Source organism: Stigmatopora nigra, chromosome 4 (genome assembly GCF_051989575.1).
Source record: "Stigmatopora nigra isolate UIUO_SnigA chromosome 4, RoL_Snig_1.1, whole genome shotgun sequence".
Lineage (NCBI taxonomy): Eukaryota > Metazoa > Chordata > Actinopteri > Syngnathiformes > Syngnathidae > Stigmatopora > Stigmatopora nigra.
This window is the reverse complement of record NC_135511.1, coordinates 3190893-3209150: the sequence shown is the minus strand read 5'-3', so window position 1 is coordinate 3209150 and position 18258 is coordinate 3190893. Positions and strand designations below refer to the sequence as shown.

General features: G+C 41.7%; 1 protein-coding gene and 29 non-coding genes across 31 annotated transcripts in view; 29 read left to right on the top strand and 1 right to left on the bottom strand.

Moving 5' to 3' along the window:
• The window catches only part of LOC144195607 (netrin receptor UNC5C-like), a 207426-nt gene that overhangs the window by 5333 nt on the left and 183835 nt on the right, over positions 1-18258 (bottom strand). For both annotated transcript variants that reach the window (XM_077715354.1, XM_077715355.1), the window contains 4 exons: positions 6234-6402; positions 3351-3584; positions 826-975; positions 593-757 (listed from right to left, as the gene is read on the bottom strand). In XM_077715354.1, coding sequence (XP_077571480.1) covers positions 593-757; positions 826-975; positions 3351-3584; positions 6234-6402 — 718 coding nt within the window. The remainder of the gene's footprint in view (positions 1-592; positions 758-825; positions 976-3350; positions 3585-6233; positions 6403-18258) is intronic.
• Positions 7368-7439, top strand: trnac-gca (transfer RNA cysteine (anticodon GCA)). The gene has a single exon. It is a non-coding gene; the product is annotated as a tRNA-Cys (tRNA).
• trnac-gca (transfer RNA cysteine (anticodon GCA)) lies at positions 7551-7622 on the top strand. Its single transcript has one exon. It is a non-coding gene; the product is annotated as a tRNA-Cys (tRNA).
• On the top strand, positions 8284-8355 carry trnac-gca (transfer RNA cysteine (anticodon GCA)). Its single transcript has one exon. It is a non-coding gene; the product is annotated as a tRNA-Cys (tRNA).
• On the top strand, positions 8650-8721 carry trnac-aca (transfer RNA cysteine (anticodon ACA)). Its single transcript has one exon. It is a non-coding gene; the product is annotated as a tRNA-Cys (tRNA).
• On the top strand, positions 9197-9268 carry trnac-gca (transfer RNA cysteine (anticodon GCA)). Its single transcript has one exon. It is a non-coding gene; the product is annotated as a tRNA-Cys (tRNA).
• trnac-gca (transfer RNA cysteine (anticodon GCA)) lies at positions 9380-9451 on the top strand. The gene has a single exon. It is a non-coding gene; the product is annotated as a tRNA-Cys (tRNA).
• On the top strand, positions 10111-10182 carry trnac-gca (transfer RNA cysteine (anticodon GCA)). The gene has a single exon. It is a non-coding gene; the product is annotated as a tRNA-Cys (tRNA).
• On the top strand, positions 10294-10365 carry trnac-gca (transfer RNA cysteine (anticodon GCA)). The gene has a single exon. It is a non-coding gene; the product is annotated as a tRNA-Cys (tRNA).
• On the top strand, positions 11208-11279 carry trnac-gca (transfer RNA cysteine (anticodon GCA)). The gene has a single exon. It is a non-coding gene; the product is annotated as a tRNA-Cys (tRNA).
• Positions 11390-11461, top strand: trnac-gca (transfer RNA cysteine (anticodon GCA)). Its single transcript has one exon. It is a non-coding gene; the product is annotated as a tRNA-Cys (tRNA).
• trnay-gua (transfer RNA tyrosine (anticodon GUA)) lies at positions 11573-11644 on the top strand. Its single transcript has one exon. It is a non-coding gene; the product is annotated as a tRNA-Tyr (tRNA).
• Positions 11940-12011, top strand: trnac-gca (transfer RNA cysteine (anticodon GCA)). Its single transcript has one exon. It is a non-coding gene; the product is annotated as a tRNA-Cys (tRNA).
• Positions 12488-12559, top strand: trnac-gca (transfer RNA cysteine (anticodon GCA)). The gene has a single exon. It is a non-coding gene; the product is annotated as a tRNA-Cys (tRNA).
• trnac-gca (transfer RNA cysteine (anticodon GCA)) lies at positions 12671-12742 on the top strand. Its single transcript has one exon. It is a non-coding gene; the product is annotated as a tRNA-Cys (tRNA).
• trnac-gca (transfer RNA cysteine (anticodon GCA)) lies at positions 12853-12925 on the top strand. Its single transcript has one exon. It is a non-coding gene; the product is annotated as a tRNA-Cys (tRNA).
• Positions 13586-13657, top strand: trnac-gca (transfer RNA cysteine (anticodon GCA)). Its single transcript has one exon. It is a non-coding gene; the product is annotated as a tRNA-Cys (tRNA).
• trnac-gca (transfer RNA cysteine (anticodon GCA)) lies at positions 13769-13840 on the top strand. The gene has a single exon. It is a non-coding gene; the product is annotated as a tRNA-Cys (tRNA).
• Positions 14683-14754, top strand: trnac-gca (transfer RNA cysteine (anticodon GCA)). The gene has a single exon. It is a non-coding gene; the product is annotated as a tRNA-Cys (tRNA).
• trnac-gca (transfer RNA cysteine (anticodon GCA)) lies at positions 15049-15120 on the top strand. Its single transcript has one exon. It is a non-coding gene; the product is annotated as a tRNA-Cys (tRNA).
• trnac-gca (transfer RNA cysteine (anticodon GCA)) lies at positions 15230-15301 on the top strand. Its single transcript has one exon. It is a non-coding gene; the product is annotated as a tRNA-Cys (tRNA).
• trnac-gca (transfer RNA cysteine (anticodon GCA)) lies at positions 15413-15484 on the top strand. The gene has a single exon. It is a non-coding gene; the product is annotated as a tRNA-Cys (tRNA).
• On the top strand, positions 15780-15851 carry trnac-gca (transfer RNA cysteine (anticodon GCA)). Its single transcript has one exon. It is a non-coding gene; the product is annotated as a tRNA-Cys (tRNA).
• trnac-gca (transfer RNA cysteine (anticodon GCA)) lies at positions 15961-16032 on the top strand. Its single transcript has one exon. It is a non-coding gene; the product is annotated as a tRNA-Cys (tRNA).
• Positions 16144-16215, top strand: trnay-gua (transfer RNA tyrosine (anticodon GUA)). The gene has a single exon. It is a non-coding gene; the product is annotated as a tRNA-Tyr (tRNA).
• trnac-gca (transfer RNA cysteine (anticodon GCA)) lies at positions 16511-16582 on the top strand. Its single transcript has one exon. It is a non-coding gene; the product is annotated as a tRNA-Cys (tRNA).
• Positions 17059-17130, top strand: trnac-gca (transfer RNA cysteine (anticodon GCA)). Its single transcript has one exon. It is a non-coding gene; the product is annotated as a tRNA-Cys (tRNA).
• Positions 17242-17313, top strand: trnac-gca (transfer RNA cysteine (anticodon GCA)). Its single transcript has one exon. It is a non-coding gene; the product is annotated as a tRNA-Cys (tRNA).
• Positions 17424-17496, top strand: trnac-gca (transfer RNA cysteine (anticodon GCA)). Its single transcript has one exon. It is a non-coding gene; the product is annotated as a tRNA-Cys (tRNA).
• On the top strand, positions 18157-18228 carry trnac-gca (transfer RNA cysteine (anticodon GCA)). Its single transcript has one exon. It is a non-coding gene; the product is annotated as a tRNA-Cys (tRNA).

The following is an 18258-nucleotide window of genomic DNA, read 5'->3' as shown; positions in this document are numbered from 1 at the left end:
AATTCAGGTTCAATTTTATTTTATGCGCTCCATATGTTTGCTGTGCGCAGAGAACACAAGAGTAGTGCGCAGCTTGAAGGGAACATTGAATACAACTATATATCTTATATCTAGTCATATTAACTTTTCATCATCATTTCATGTGACATATATCTTAATATTATAGCATTTTACAGGTCTATTTTTACCCCTTTCTAGCGTGTATGTATCTATAACTCAATTTGAAGTTTCTGCATTATTTCAAGAAGTATGTCTAGATCAGATGTGGGCAAACAATTCCACAAAGGGCCGCAGTGGGTGCAGGTTTTCTTTCCAACCCATAGAGGAGACACCTTTTCACCAATCTGGTGTCCTACAAGTGCAATCAGTGGATTGCTTTAAGGTACTTCTTGTTCTCTGCAGAAATCTCATTGGTTAAAGTGTCTTTGCTGAATCGGTTGCAACGAAAACCTGCACCCACAGCGGCCCTCGAGGACCAGTTTGCCCACCCCTTGGTCTAGAATCTAGATGCTGCTGCATGTGTTTTCTTGACATTTAACAGCTTTTTTCCTTGGCATATAAAGCTGCATTTGTATTAGTTTTTGAATCTTACCTCCTCCAGGGTGTTGCTGAGCTGAAAGATCTGTCCCTCGCCTTCCACCTGCCTGACACAAAGCTTACAGCTGACATCAGTGACAGCCAAGCTCATCCTCTCCAGCGTGAAAGTACAGTGGAGGCTCCTCTGGCTGCCACTCCAAACCTGGTAGAAGGGGATCTCCTGCACAAGGACAGTACAAATACTTGCTCCAGTTTTTTTGATCAAGCAGACAAGTGCTTTTGCTATACCTGATACTTAGCCATGAGTTTGCTTTTCCAGTGTGGGTGCGGCACGTCGTGGACGGACAGTCTCAGATTGTGTGTACTGTCCTTAAAGTTCAACGTCTTGGGCTCGTCTAGTAGTTTTCCACCCATTTGTGTCTCCATCTGAAGTACTTCCTACAACACAAGTGGATTCAGTGACTTGGAGGTCAATAGCACTGTAACATTATGCAAGGTTTTTTTTAACTGCACCATCGGACCTACATTACTCAAACAAATTGATCTGATGCTTTATCCAAAATGGCTGGGCTTTTTTTAGTCATTTTAATTTTAAATTATAGCCAAAATGCACTTGGGGCGAGACACTCACTCCATTTTGACAATAAGGGGTAATTGTACATGTTTAATTTATAATATTTGTTTTCATTTTTTTTAAAGAAAACAGTGATGCTATTCTTTGAAAACTGTATGTAATAGAGAAAAGTTAAGTTCAGTTCCACACCCAAAATTTAGTTAAAATAAAGCTAAACACTCCCACACCCACTAAAAAAAGCAAAACAAAAACAAAAAAACTAAAAGAATGTAGTATTTTAACAGTTTCCTCACCAAAAGTGGTTTATAATTTTTTTAAATTTTTTTAATTTTGATGGAGATTTCAATTCAGCAAGCATTATATTTTACTTTACTTTTACTTTAAAACAAAGAATACAAATAAGACAACATGAATGAAAATGAACATATATATATATATATATATATATATATATATATATATATATATATATATATATATATATATATATATATATATATATATATATATATATATATATATATATATATATATATATATATATATATATATATATATATATATATATATATATATATATATATATATATATATATATATATATATATATATATATATATATATATATATATATATATATATATATATATTTATATGTATATATGTATATCGTTAGAGTTGTGGCCGTGCTGGAGCCTATTCCAGCCAAAAACGGCCGGTAGGCAGGGTAAAATGAATTGTTTGCCAGTTTATAACAAGCCACGAGAAGACAAACAACAATACAAACCCACATTCTCACATACAGGCAGGCATGCTTTTGGGATTTGACACTATACAAAACCCACACTAGCACATGGACAACACGCAAACTCCACATATGAAGGCCATAACCCACCAGGAATGAAACCCTCGATCTCAGAACTTTGAGGTGAGTGCTAACTCAATAACTCCATAACTGACACCCATTATTAAGTATATACTTTTTAATAAAATCTTTTAAGTACAACTTTATTGTAATGTATATATTTAAAATATATAAATTCCAAATGCATTTTGTTTGAAACATCACGAAGCAGCATGTGCCACACATTTCTGCTCTGTGCAACCCCCCCCCCCCCCCCCCCCCCCGCCTTGCACAGTGAAAATACAACTTGGAAGTAATATGCTAAGCAGCATATCTCCCAGACTTGTTTTTAATGTTAACATTTTTGTTTGAAATGCTAACCACACTGTGGAACTGTATGTGTATGCATGTTGCTACTCAACTTGATCACATCATGCATAAATTAGCGGCCTTAAGCCTTCCGTATCAGATGCTCCCTCCGGTGCTTTTGAATATGTTTCAACTCTAAAGCATCAGCGAGTTTGACATTGCTTGACCTGGTTTTGTTTCTCGCTGCAAAAACGAAGACACCGCATACGCCCAAATTTTAATAAGTCAGACTTTAAATGCTAATAAAAACAGTAGAGTGCTATTATAAAAAAAAGATCCTAACCCTTTTTAAGGCTAGTGACTATTTGGGTCAGTTAAGAAACTTGACTTTAATATTATAAATTAATAAGAATTCAATATACGGAGAATTTTTGTGGAAATGCTTACTCCTTATTGGTTTTGGGTCAATTCCTGCTGTTTTTAAAGCATTTCTGAGTCACTTGATGTGAACTCACTTCCTGTTAAACTTAGGGCAATGTTGTTTCACCTACTGGTAAATTTAGGGGATTTCTTAGCTGCTTTACTTTCTTTTACTTTTGGGACTTTTTGCATTATTTCCTGATGATATTGGGTCAAATCCAGTTGGATTTGGTGCAGTGTTTGGTCACTTACCATTGGTATTGTCTCATTTTTGGGTCACGCACTGTTGATCTTGACTCCCTCCCTACCTATGTATTTCGGGGTATTTCAAAGTCGCTTCCTTTTTATATTGCATAATTTTTTTATCAATTTTAAGCATTCCAACGACACTTCCTATTTATAGTGAATCTCTTTCAGTTGATATAAGGGCATTTTCCGGTATTTTCTATTCACTGAGCGAGGATGGTAAAGTTTCAAAGTTGAGTTTAAAAATGTAATAGTATGTCAACATTATAAAGATTTAAGATGACTGGAGACAGAAGCTGTTTTTAGGCAACATTCGCAAGATGTAGTCTAACAAATGTCATAAATAATAATTATAATTTAAATTTGCTGTACATCAAAATGTTTGAGATCGAATAAAATGCGACAAGAGTGACTCCTGACCTTGAGTGCATCCTGCGTATCATCCAGACAGTAGACCCTGATGTGATAGTCCAGCGTGGTGCAGGAGACGGGTCCAAAAACGGCCAGCTTTAGCCTCTTGGCGGCCGCCTTGCCTACTGATTGGCCCACCAAACAGTATGTGCCCAGAGTCTCCGTCAGGATGTGACAGGCCTCGGAGTCCATCTGCACGTAGCAGGGCGTGGTGAAGTTTTCCTCACCCACCACCACCACATCCTATAATCCACATATGCACACACTTTGGTCAGGAGACAGTAGGTTGAGCTAAAATAGAAATTAACTATTATTTCTACAAACAAACATTGTTAACATCTATTTACATAGGAATAGTAATATGTTATCAATCCGCTGCACAATAAATTATCTAATGCGTCTTGACTGACCGTGGCTATCATCGTTAGTGAACCTAAACAATGATAAAAACTGTAAATGGAAGGAACAATGTTAAACAAATTACATTAAAAATATGATTTTAAAAAAAGAAAGTAAGTGTTTTTTTAACGTTAACTTATTGTTTCAATTAGCACAACTAGTTTTAAATTAGACCAAGTGACTTTTCACATTTGTATAACTTAACATTTCATTCATTCATTCGTTCATTCGTTCATTCGCTCATTCGTTCATTTGTTCGTTCATTCGTTCATCCGTTCATTTGTTCATTCATTGATTCATTCATTCATTCATTCATTCATTTTCTGTACCGCCTATCCTCACAAGGGTTGTAGAGGTGCTGGAGCCTATCCCAAATGACTTCGGGCAGGTAGGTGACACCCTGAATTGATGGCCAGCCACTCGCAGGGAACAAGGAGACTGACAACCATTCACACTCACATTCATACCTAGGTGCAAATTAGATTAATCAACCAACCTACGTGCATAATTTTGGGGTGTGAGAAGAAACCAGAGTACCTGGAGAAAACTCATGCAAGCCTGGGGGAACATGCAAACTCCACGCAGTGAGTTCCGGCATAGGATTGAATCCTTGACCCAGGAACAGTGAGGCCGGCGCGATAACCACACGGCTGCTAGGCAACCCTTAACGTTTCAAGTTATCACAATTTAATTCAGAAATATCTTGACATACGAGGGCCCCGACATACGAGCAATTTGAGATACGAGTAAAATTACAACAAATAAAAATGTTTTTCCATTCCAATATCCTGTTTTTTTGGTGTTTTTTTTCAGAGGGTTACTAAATATTAATTTTTTTTAGTTCATTTCTATGGGAAACATTGATTTGAGATACGAGTAAATCGACATACGAGCTCAGTCCCGCATTAAGCTCATATCTCAAGGTACCACTGTAATTAAAGGAAGCACAACTTATTGTCAGAAAAAATAGTTTCACATCAGCATAAAACAATGTTTTCAGACTTGCTTATTCATTACTCTAAGGACTTCCACATGTAGCAAAAATACGTTTTTCCACTTTTGTTCCGAACATCCACATACAAACACAAATTGGTATAATAAAAATGAAGGTTTTTTAAAAACTCCAAGCACAGTAAAAATTTACAAATTCCGCGTTAGATACCTCGTCACATGTACATTAATAACTGAATATTTCCAATATGTCATTAGACGAATCATCACTACTTGTTGATGATTTTAGTGCAAGTGAGTTAAGACATGAAACAGGCTGTTTCTCAATCAATACAAAAGTGCAGGAGGTGTTACATGATATGAATGTGTAACTAACTCTAATCATGACTGCGGCTTGACACCAGCACAATTTAATGACTTAAATCCCAAGATAATTTTAATTTGAGTTCAAACGGAGCAAATGAACATTTTCCTGCACACAAATTGTCCATCCTAATAGAAACTTTCATTTTCTTCACACCATTACTCCTGCTGCATGCATACAAGCACGAAAATGTTTCGCCCATGGCTAATTGAACAGACATTGTGTGCAGCTGCGATAAGAAGGGAGACTCAATAAATGCAAAGACACACACAAACATTACTGTGTTAAAAGAACAAAAAAAAAATAAGAGACAGGCGGAAAGCAAGAGCATAACAAATGGTGGCAGACAGGAGTTTCCCCAGTTACTACCGCCTCATTTCCTGTTTGCTTCATTCCCTATAGAGGTGCCACATATCATATAGCATGTACATGCAATTGAATGAACAGTTTGACTGTGTTTGTGTGCACTGAGCTCCGCAGAGATGTTGCCTTTTATTGCGAAGATGCTACAACAATAGTCACATGTGGTTTCATTATGCTTGAATGCTTAAAATAATATACATCCAGCGAGTGTACCTTTGACTTCTTTGTGTACAAATGAAAAACATACAAAAATAATGAGAATATTAAAAGTTATTTTTCTAGCAATTTTTTATTTGGCAAAACAAGAGAATGTTTATTATCTAATTGTTTTTAAAATTACTTAATATAATCTAAATAAGAATAATTAAAATGATAAATGACAGAACGGTAATAAACAAAAGTAAAATGAATAAAATCCAGAATGGAAACCACACAGAGTTGATAAAAATATAGCAGTCACAAAGATTGTTTAAATATCCTTTTGTTGTAAAATACAATTTATGTAGTTTAACAATTTTACTGAAGCAATAAACAAAAGTTGTAATAAACATTGAAGAGAATATCCATATCGATATTTAATTTGTATATATTTTTTCTCATTTATTTTTCAGATTTAAAGTAACCCTAAATGTTCAAAATTAATTAATTACTTTTCCATACTGTGCATCCTTGTAAGGGTTGCGAGGGCTTGCAGGAGCCTATCCCAATCAAATACGACACATGAAAAAGGAGTCTTACCTCATATTAAAAAAAAAAAAACATTCCATTGAAGTGAATGATGACAAAGTGTCACAAAAGCAGATGCATGCACCTACCTCCCACTCTCCCATGGCCAGTTGGTTTTTCAGCTGAATGAGCCAGTCCTCATGGACGTTGTCAGCACAATGGTGGATGGTGAGGATGACCGGTCTGGTCAGCAGCGCTCCTGGAGGCCCACAGCTCACCACTGGGCTCAGCACAGTCTGCACATCCTCCAAAGGTGGCCTAACCAGGACAGATAAACGTAGTACAATAAGATCACTAGCTGTCGGTGGTAGATGAACTAGCGTTCATTTAAAAATTAACAGTTTTTACCTCGATCACACATTCATTTTGGCAAATTACCACTAACAATTAAGGAAACCCATCAACAATCTTGATCATCAACATTGGCGTCAGATACCCAATCTATTTTGGGCGTGAGGTGCAAATAATTGTTTATTCGCCCTCTCCAAATCAAAATGGATTGAATGTCCAGCAAAGTTAATTGCAGTGAGAGATGAGCATTCACAGCCAGTCCTGCAAGTTCGAATAAATAAATATATGTACATAACTGGTGTATGTGTACATGCATGACACTGTTTAGAAACCAATCCTAAAATACAGTGGTGCCTCTATTTACAACTTCTTTTACATAAAAAAGTTGCAGGTTACTAAACCCTTTTATTATTACTGTTTCAATATATATTTTGAATTCATAATTTGAAGTTGTTTACATCTGTGTTTATATGTATATGTTCACACGCTTTGTTTGTTTTTTAACGTTAGAGTCCTCCTTTGACTTAGGAACCTGCATGAATAGGACATGTTTTTGCAGGTTTGTTATTCTTTTTAATGCATCAATAAATTATTTTCTTATCATTTTCTCTAATTTGTTCACATGGATTTCATCTTTTGCAGGAGGGTCCTAAAATTCGGTTTACATGGATTTCACAAATATTTATGTTCAATACCCACAAAGACGCCAAACACAGACAAGGGGGTATAGCTCAGTGGCAGAGCATGTTACTTCGGATCAAGAGGTCCCTTGTTCAACACTGGGTGCCCCCAAACAGCTCCTTTTCAATGCCATGTCTTTTGCAGGAGGGCCCTAAAATTTGGCTTACATGGATTTCCCAAATATTTATGTACAATACCCACAAAGACGCCAACCACTAGCAAGGGATTGTAGCTCAGTAGATCACCGACAAGGGGGTATGGCTCAGTGGCAGAGCATTTGACTGCAGATCAAGAGGTCCCCAGTTCAACTCTAGGTGCCCCCTAACCATTTCTCTTCAATGCCTTGTCTTTTGCAGGAGGGTACTAAAATTAGGGTTCCATGGATTTCCCAAATATTTATGTCCAATACCCACAAAGATGTCAAACACAAACAAGGGGGTATAGCTCAGTGGCAGAGCATTTGACTGCAGATCCAGAGGTCCCCAGTTCAACTCTGGGTGCCCCCTAAGCACTTCTCCTCATGCCATGTCTTTTGCAGGAGGGTCCTAATATTTGGTTTACATGGATTTCCAAAATATTTATGTCCAATACCCACAAAGATGCCAAGTAGAGACAACCGGGTATAGCTCAGTGGCAGAGCATTTGACTCCAGATCAAGAGGTCCCCAGTTCAACTCTGGGTGCCCCCTAGCCACTTCTCTTCAATGCCATGTTTTTTTGCAGGGTGGTCCTAAAATTTGGGTTACATGGATTTCACAAATATTTACGTTCAACACCCACAAAGATACCCGGCATTGACAAAAGGGTATGGCTCAGTGGTAGAGAATTTGACTACAGATCAAGAAGTCCGTAGTTCAACTCTGGGTGCCCCCTGACCACTTCTCTTCAATGTCATGTCTTTTGGAAGAGGGTCCAAAAATTTGGTTTACATGGATTTCCCAAATATCTATATCCAATACCCACAATGATGCACATTACAGACAAGGGTGTATAGTTCAGAGGTAGAGAATTTGACTGCAGATCAAGAGGACCGCAGTACAACTCTGGGTGCCCCCTAACCACTTCTCTTCAACGCCATGTTTTTTGCAGGAGGGTCCTAAAATTTGGTTTACATGGATTTCCCAAATATTTTTGTCCAATACCCACAAAGATGCCCCATCCCCAACTAATGGGTATAGCTCAGTGGTAGAGCATTTGACTGCAGATTAAGAGGTCCCCAGTTCAACTCTGGGTGCCCCCTAGCCACTTCTCTTCATGTCATGTCTTTTGCAGGAGGGTCCTAAAATTTGGTTTACATGGATTTCCAAAATATTTATGTCCAATATCCACAAAGATGCCAAACTTGGACAAGGGGGTATAGCTCAGTGGCAGAGAGTTTGACTGCAGATCAAGAAGTCCCCAGTTCAACTCTGGATGCCCCCTAGCAACTCTTCTTCAGTGCCATGTTTTTTTGCAGGGTGGTCCTAAAATTTGGGTTACATGGATTTCACAAATATTAACGTTCAACACCCACAAAGATACCCATCATTGACAAAGGGGTATGGCTCAGTGGTAGAGAATTTGACTACAGATCAAGAGGTCCCCAGTTCAACTCTGGGTGCCCCCTAACCACTTCTCTTCATGCCATGTCTTTTGCAGGAGGGTCCTAATATTTGGTTTACATGGATTTCCAAAATATTTCTGTACAATACCCACAAAGATGGCAAGACAGACAAGGGGGTATAGCTCAGTGGCAGAGTGTTTGACTGCAGATCAAGAGGTCCCCAGTTCTACTTTGGGTGCCCCCTAACCACTTCTCTTCAATGCCTTGTCTTTTGCAGGAGGGTACTAAAATTTGGGTTCCATGGATTTCCCAAATATTTCTGTCCAATACCCACAAAGATGCCCTTCGCCAGCTAATGGGTATAGCTCAGTGGTAGAGTGCTTTACTGCAGATCAAGTGGTCCACAGTTCAACTCTGGGTGCCCCCTAACCACTTCTCTTCAATGCCTTGTCTTTTGCAGGAGGGTACTAAAATTTGGGTTCCATGGATTTCCCAAATATTTATGTTCAATACCCACAAAGATGGCAAGGACAGACAAGGGGGTATAGCTCAGTGGCAGAGCATTTGACTGCAGATCAAGAGGTCCCCAGTTCAACTCTGGGTGCCCCCTTCCGACTTCTCTTCAATGCCTTGTCTTTTGCAGGAGGGTACTAAAATTTGGGTTCCATGGATTTCCCAAATATTTCTGTCCAATACCCACAAAGATGCCAAACACAGACAAGGGGGTATAGCTCAGTGGCAGAGCATTTGACTGCAGATCAAGAGGTCCCCAGTTCAACTCTGGGTGCCCCCTGGCCACTTCTCTTCAGTGCCATGTTTTTTTGCAGGGTGGTCCTAAAATTTCGGTTACATGGATTTCACAAATATTTACGTTCAACACCCACAAAGATACCCATCATTGACAAAGGGGTATGGCTCAGTGGTAGAGAATTTGACTGCAGATCATGGGGTCCGTAGTTCAACTCTGGGTGCCCCCTAACCTCTTCTCTTCAATGTCATGTCTTTTGCAGGAGGGTCCTAAAATTTGGTTTACATGGATTTCCCAAATATTTATGTCCAATACCCACAAAGATGGCCAACTCTAGCAAGGGGGTATAGCTCAGTGGTTGAGCATTTGACTGCAGATCAAGAGGTCCCAGTTCAACTCTAGTTGCCCCCTTACCACTTCTCTTCATGCCATGTCTTTTGCAGGAGGGTCCTGAAATTTGGGTTCCATGGATTTCCCAAATATGTATGTCCAATACCCACAAAGATGCCCATCCCCAACTAATGGGAATTGCTCAGTGGTAGAGCATTTTACTGCAGATCAAGTGGTCCACAGTTCAACTCTGCGTGCCCCCTAACCACTTCTCTTCAATGTCATGTCTTTTGCAGGAGGGTACTAAAATTTGGTTTACATGGATTTCCCAAATATTTATGTCCAATACCCACAAAGATGCCAATCACAGGCAAGGGGGAATAGCTCAGTGGCAGACCATTTGACTGCAGATCAAGTGGTCCCCAGTTCAACTCTGGGTGCCCCCTAATCACTTCTCTTCAATGCCTTGTCTTTTGCAGGAGGGTACTAAAATTTGGTTTACATGGATTTCCAAAATATTTATGCCCAATACCCACAAAGATGGCCATCACTAGCATGGGGGTATAGTTCAGTGGTAGAGCATTTGACTGCAGATCAAGAGGTCCCCAGTTCGACTCTGGGTGCCCCCTAGCCACTTCTCTTCATGCCATGTCTTTTGCAGGAGGGTCCTAAAATTTGGTTTACATGGATTTCCAAAATATTTATGTCCAATATCCACAAAGTTGCCAAACTTGGACAAGGGGGTGTAGCTCAGTGGCAGAGAGTTTTACTGCAGATCAAGAAGTCCCCAGTTCAACTCTGGGTGCCCCCTAGCCACTTCTGTTCAGTGCCATGTTTTTTTGCAGGGTGGTCCTAAAATTTGGGTTACATGGATTTCACAAATATTTACGTTCAACACCCACAAAGATACCCATCATTGACAAAGGGGTATGGCTCAGTGGTCGATAATTTGACTCCAGATCAAGGGGTCTGTAGTTCAACTCTGGGTGCCCCCTAACCACGTCTCTTCAATGTCATGTCTTTTGCAGGAGGGTCCTAAAATTTGGTTTACATGGATTTCCCAAATATTTATGTCCAATACCCACAAAGATGGCCAACACCAGCAATGGGCTATAGCTCAGTGGTAGAGCATTTGACTGCAGATCAAAAGCTCCTCAGTTCAACTCTAGGTGCCCCCTTACCACTTCTCTTCATGCCATGTCTTTTGCAGGAGGGTCCTGAAATTTGGGTTCCATGGATTTCCCAAATATTTATGTCCAATACCCACAAAGATGCCAAACACAGACAAGGGGGAATAGCTCAGTGGCAGACCATTTGACTGCAGATCATGTGGTCCCCAGTTCAACTCTGGGCGCCCCCTAATCACTTCTCTTCAATGCCTTGTCTTTCGCAGGGGGGTACTAAAATTTGGTTTACATGGATTTCCAAAATATTTATGCCCAATACCCACAAAGATGGCCATCACTAGTACGGGGGTATAGTTCAGTGGTAGAGCATTTGACTGCAGATCAAGAGGTCACCAGTTCAACTCTGGGTGCCCCCTAGCCACTTCTCTTCATGCCATGTCTTTTGCAGGAGGGTCCTAATATTTGGTTTACATGGATTTCCAAAATATTTATGTCCAATATCCACAAAGACGGCAAGAACAGACAAGGGGGTATAGCTCAGTGGCAGAGCATTTGACTGCAGATCTAGAGGTCCCCAGTTCTACTCTGGGTGCCCCCTAACCACTTCTCTTCAATGCCTTGTCTTTTGCAGGAGGGTACTAAAATTTGGGTTCCATGAATTTCCCAAATATTTCTGTCCAATACCCACAAAGATGCCAAACACTGACAAGGGGGTATAGCTCAGTGGCAGAGCATTTGACTGTAGATCAAGAGGTCTCCAGTTCAACTCTGGGTGCCCCCTAGCCACTTCTCTTCAGTGCCATGTTTTTTTGCAGGGTGGTCCTAAAATTTCGGTTACATGGATTTCACAAATATTTACGTTCAACACCCACAAAGATACCCATCATTGACAAAGGGGTATGGCTCAGTGGTAGAGAATTTGACTGCTGATCATGGGGTCCGTAGTTCAACTCTGGGTGCCCCCTAACCTCTTCTCTTCAATGTCATGTCTTTTGCAGGAGGGTCCTAAAATTTGCTTTGCATGGATTTCCCAAATATTTATGTCCAATACCCACAAAGATGGCCAACACTAGCAAGGGGGTATAGCTCAGTGGTTGAGCATTTGACCGCAGATCAAGAGGTCCCCAGTTCAACTCTAGGTGCCCCCTTACCACTTCTCTTCATGCCATGTCTTTTGCAGGAGGGTCCTGAAATTTGGGTTCCATGGATTTCCCAAATATTTATGTCCAATACCCACAAAGATGCCCATCCCCCACTAATGGGTATTGCTCAGTGGTAGAGCATTTTACTGCAGATCAAGTGGTCCACAGTTCAACTCTGGGTGCCCCCTAACCACTTCTCTTCAATGTCATGTCTTTTGCAGGAGGGTACTAAAATTTGGTTTACATGGATTTCCCAAATATTTATGTCCAATACCCACAAAGATGCCAAACACAGACAAGTGGGTATAGCTCAGTGGCAGAGCCTTTGACTGCAGATCAAATGGTCTCCAGTTCAACTCTGGGTGCCCCCTAACCACTTCTCTTCAATGCCTTGTCTTTTGCAGGAGGGTACTAAAATTTGGTTTACATGGATTTCCAAATTATTTATGCCCAATACCCACAAAGATGGCCGTCACTAGCAAGGGGGTATAGCTCAGTGGTAGAGCATTTGACTGCAGATCAAGAGGTCCCCAGTTCAACTCTGGGTGCCCCCTCGCCACTTCTCTTCAATGCCATGTTTTTTGCAGGAGGGTCCTAAAAGTTGGTTTACATGGATTTCCAAAATATTTATGCCCAATACCCACAAAGATGGCAATCACTAGCAAGGGGGTATAGCTCAGTGGTAGAGCATTTGACTGCAGATCAAGAGGTCCCCAGTTCAACTCTGGGTGCCCCCTAGCCACTTCTCTTCATGCCATGTCTTTTGCAGGAGGGTCCTAAAATTTGGTTTACATGGATTTCCAAAATATTTATGTCCAATATCCACAAAGATGCCAAACTTGGACAAGGGGGTAATAGCTCAGTGGCAGAGAGTTTGACTGCAGATCAAGAGGTCCCCAGTTCAACTCTGGGTGCCCCCTAACCACCTCTCTTCAGTGCCATGTTTTTTTGCAGGGTGGTCCTAAAATTTGGGTTACATGGATTTCACAAATATTTACGTTCAACACCCACAAAGATACCCATCATTGACAAAGGGGTATGGCTCAGTGGTAGAGAATTTGACTGCAGATCAAGAGGTCTGTAGTTCAACTCTGGGTGCCCCCTAACTACGTCTCTTCAATGTCATGTCTTTTGCAGGAGGGTCCTAAAATTTGGTTTACATGGATTTCCCAAATATATATGTCTAATACCCACAAAGATGGCCAACACTAGCAAAGGGGTATAGCTCAGTGGTAGAGCATTTGACTGCAGATCAAGAGGTCTTCAGTTCAACTCTAGATGCCCCCTTACTACCTCTCTTCATGCCATGTCTTTTTCAGGAGGGTCCTGAAATTTGGGTTCCATGGATTTCCCAAATATTTATGTCCAATACCCACAAAGATGCCCATTGCCAACTAATGGGTATAGCTCAGTGGTAGAGCATTTTACTGCAGATCAAGTGGTCCACAGTTCAACTCTGGGTGCCCCCTAACCACTTCTCTTCAATGCCTTGTCTTTTGCAGGGGGGTACTAAAATTTGGGTTCCATGGATTTCCCAAATATTTATGTCCAATACCCACAAAGATGCCAAGCACAGACAAGGGGGTATAGCTCAGTGGCAGAGCATTTGACTGCAGATCAAGAGGTCCCCAGTTCAACTCTGGGTGCCCCCTTCCAACTTCTCTTCAATGCCTTGTCTTTTGCAGGAGGGTACTAAAATTTGGGTTCCATGGATTTCCCAAATATTTCTGTCCAATACCCACAAAGATGCCATTCACAGATAAGGGGGCATAGCTCAGTGGCAGAGAGTTTGACTGCAGATCAAGAGGTCCCCAGTTCAACTCTGGGTGCCCCCTAGCCACTTCTCTTCAGTGCCATGTTTTCTTGCAGGGTGGTCCTAAAATTTCGGTTACATGGATTTCACAAATATTTACGTTCAACACCCACAAAGATACCCATCATTGACAAAGGGGTATGGCTCAGTGGTAGAGAATTTGACTGCAGATCATGGGGTCCGTAGTTCAACTCTGGGTGCCCCCTAACCTCTTCTCTTCAATGTCATGTCTTTTGCAGGAGGGTCCTAAAATTTGGTTTACATGGATTTCCCAAATATTTATGTCCAATACCCACAAAGATGGCCAACTCTAGCAAGGGGGTATAGCTCAGTGGTTGAGCATTTGACTGCAGATCAAGAGGTCCCAGTTCAACTCTAGTTGCCCCCTTACCACTTCTCTTCATGCCATGTCTTTTGCAGGAGGGTCCTGAAATTTGGGTTCCATGGATTTCCCAAATATGTATGTCCAATACCCACAAAGATGCCCATCCCCAACTAATGGGAATTGCTCAGTGGTAGAGCATTTTACTGCAGATCAAGTGGTCCACAGTTCAACTCTGCGTGCCCCCTAACCACTTCTCTTCAATGTCATGTCTTTTGCAGGAGGGTACTAAAATTTGGTTTACATGGATTTCCCAAATATTTATGTCCAATACCCACAAAGATGCCAATCACAGACAAGGGGGAATAGCTCAGTGGCAGACCATTTGACTGCAGATCAAGTGGTCCCCAGTTCAACTCTGGGCGCCCCCTAATCACTTCTCTTCAATGCCTTGTCTTTTGCAGGAGGGTACTAAAATTTGGTTTACATGGATTTCCAAAATATTTATGCCCAATACCCACAAAGATGGCCATCACTAGCATGGGGGTATAGTTCAGTGGTAGAGCATTTGACTGCAGATCAAGAGGTCCCCAGTTCAACTCTGGGTGCCCCCTTCCAACTTCTCTTCAATGCCTTGTCTTTTGCAGGAGGGTACTAAAATTTCGGTTACATGGATTTCACAAATATTTACGTTCAACACCCACAAAGATACCCATCATTGACAAAGGGGTATGGCTCAGTGGTAGAGAATTTGACTGCTGATCATGAGGTCCACAGTTCAACTCTGGGTGCCCCCTAATCACTTCTCTTCAATGCCTTGTCTTTTGCAGGAGGGTACTAAAATTTGGGTTACATGGATTTCCCAAATATTTATGTCCAATACCCACAAAGATGCCAAACACAGACAAGGGGGTATAGCTCAGTGGCAGAGCATTTGACTGCAGATCAAGAGGTCCCCAGTTCGACTCTGGGTGCCCCCTAACCACTTCTCTTCATGCCATGTCTTTTGCAGGAGGGTCCTAATATTTGGTTTACATGGATTTCCAAAATATTTCTGTACAATACCCACAAAGATGGCAAGACAGACAAGGGGGTATAGCTCAGTGGCAGAGCATTTGACTGCAGATCAAGAGGTCCCCAGTTCTACTCTGGGTGCCCCCTAACCACTTCTCTTCAATGCCTTGTCTTTTGCAGGAGGGTACTAAAATTTGGGTTCCATGGATTTCCCAAATATTTCTGTCCAATACCCACAAAGATGCCAAACACAGGCAAGGGGGTATAGCTCAGTGGCAGAGCATTTGACTGCAGATCAAGAGGTCCCCAGTTCAACTCTGGGTGCCCCCTAGCCACTTCTCTTCAGTGCCATGTTTTTTTGCAGGGTGGTCCTAAAATTTCGGTTACATGGATTTCACAAATATTTACGTTCAACACCCACAAAGATACCCATCATTGACAAAGGGGTATGGCTCAGTGGTAGAGAATTTGACTGCTGATCATGGGGTCCCCAGTTCAACTCTGGGTGCCCCCTAACCACTTCTCTTCAATGCCTTGTCTTTTGCAGGAGGGTACTAAAATTTGGGTTACATGGATTTCCCAAATATTTATGTCCAATACCCACAAAGATGCCAAACACAGACAAGGGGGTATAGCTCAGTGGCAGAGCATTTGACTGCAGATCAAGAGGTCCCCAGTTCAACTCTGGGTGCCCCCTAACCACTTCTCTTCATGCCATGTCTTTTGCAGGAGGGTCCTAATATTTGGTTTACATGGATTTCCAAAATATTTCTGTACAATACCCACAAAGATGGCAAGACAGACAAGGGGGTATAGCTCAGTGGCAGAGCATTTGACTGCAGATCAAGAGGTCCCCAGTTCTACTCTGGGTGCCCCCTAACCACTTCTCTTCAATGCCTTGTCTTTTGCAGGAGGGTACTAAAATTTGGGTTCCATGGATTTCCCAAATATTTCTGTCCAATACCCACAAAGATGCCAAATGCAGACAAGGGGGTATATCTCAGTGGCAGAGCATTTGACTGTAGATCAAGAGGTCTCCAGTTCAACTCTGGGTGCCCCCTAGCCACTTCTCTTCAGTGCCATGTTTTTTTGCAGGGTGGTCCTAAAATTTCGGTTACATGGATTTCACAAATATTTACGTTCAACACCCACAAAGATACCCATCATTGACAAAGGGGTATGGCTCAGTGGTAGAGAATTTGACTGCTGATCATGGGGTCCGTAGTTCAACTCTGGGTGCCCCCTAACCTCTTCTCTTCAATGTCATGTCTTTTGCAGGAGGGTCCTAAAATTTGCTTTGCATGGATTTCCCAAATATTTATGTCCAATACCCACAAAGATGGCCAACACTAGCAAGGGGGTATAGCTCAGTGGTTGAGCATTTGACCGCAGATCAAGAGGTCCCCAGTTCAACTCTAGGTGCCCCCTTACCACTTCTCTTCATGCCATGTCTTTTGCAGGAGGGTCCTGAAATTTGGGTTCCATGGATTTCCCAAATATTTATGTCCAATACCCACAAAGATGCCCATCCCCCACTAATGGGTATTGCTCAGTGGTAGAGCATTTTACTGCAGATCAAGTGGTCCACAGTTCAACTCTGGGTGCCCCCTAACCACTTCTCTTCAATGTCATGTCTTTTGCAGGAGGGTACTAAAATTTGGTTTACATGGATTTCCCAAATATTTATGTCCAATACCCACAAAGATGCCAAACACAGACAAGTGGGTATAGCTCAGTGGCAGAGCCTTTGACTGCAGATCAAATGGTCTCCAGTTCAACTCTGGGTGCCCCCTAACCACTTCTCTTCAATGCCTTGTCTTTTGCAGGAGGGTACTAAAATTTGGTTTACATGGATTTCCAAATTATTTATGCCCAATACCCACAAAGATGGCCGTCACTAGCAAGGGGGTATAGCTCAGTGGTAGAGCATTTGACTGCAGATCAAGAGGTCCCCAGTTCAACTCTGGGTGCCCCCTCGCCACTTCTCTTCAATGCCATGTTTTTTGCAGGAGGGTCCTAAAAGTTGGTTTACATGGATTTCCAAAATATTTATGCCCAATACCCACAAAGATGGCAATCACTAGCAAGGGGGTATAGCTCAGTGGTAGAGCATTTGACTGCAGATCAAGAGGTCCCCAGTTCAACTCTGGGTGCCCCCTAGCCACTTCTCTTCATGCCATGTCTTTTGCAGGAGGGTCCTAAAATTTGGTTTACATGGATTTCCAAAATATTTATGTCCAATATCCACAAAGATGCCAAACTTGGACAAGGGGGTAATAGCTCAGTGGCAGAGAGTTTGACTGCAGATCAAGAGGTCCCCAGTTCAACTCTGGGTGCCCCCTAACCACCTCTCTTCAGTGCCATGTTTTTTTGCAGGGTGGTCCTAAAATTTGGGTTACATGGATTTCACAAATATTTACGTTCAACACCCACAAAGATACCCATCATTGACAAAGGGGTATGGCTCAGTGGTAGAGAATTTGACTGCAGATCAAGAGGTCTGTAGTTCAACTCTGGTTGCCCCCTAACTACGTCTCTTCAATGTCATGTCTTTTGCAGGAGGGTCCTAAAATTTGGTTTACATGGATTTCCCAAATATATATGTCTAATACCCACAAAGATGACCAACACTAGCAAAGGGGTATAGCTCAGTGGTAGAGCATTTGACTGCAGATCAAGAGGTCTTCAGTTCAACTCTAGATGCCCCCTTACTACCTCTCTTCATGCCATGTCTTTTTCAGGAGGGTCCTGAAATTTGGGTTCCATGGATTTCCCAAATATTTATGTCCAATACCCACAAAGATGCCCATCGCCAACTAATGGGTATAGCTCAGTGGTAGAGCATTTTACTGCAGATCAAGTGGTCCACAGTTCAACTCTGGGTGCCCCCTAACCACTTCTCTTCAATGCCTTGTCTTTTGCAGGGGGGTACTAAAATTTGGGTTCCATGGATTTCCCAAATATTTATGTCCAATACCCACAAAGATGCCAAGCACAGACAAGGGGGTATAGCTCAGCGGCAGAGCATTTGACTGCAGATCAAGAGGTCCCCAGTTCAACTCTGGGTGCCCCCTTCCAACTTCTCTTCAATGCCTTGTCTTTTG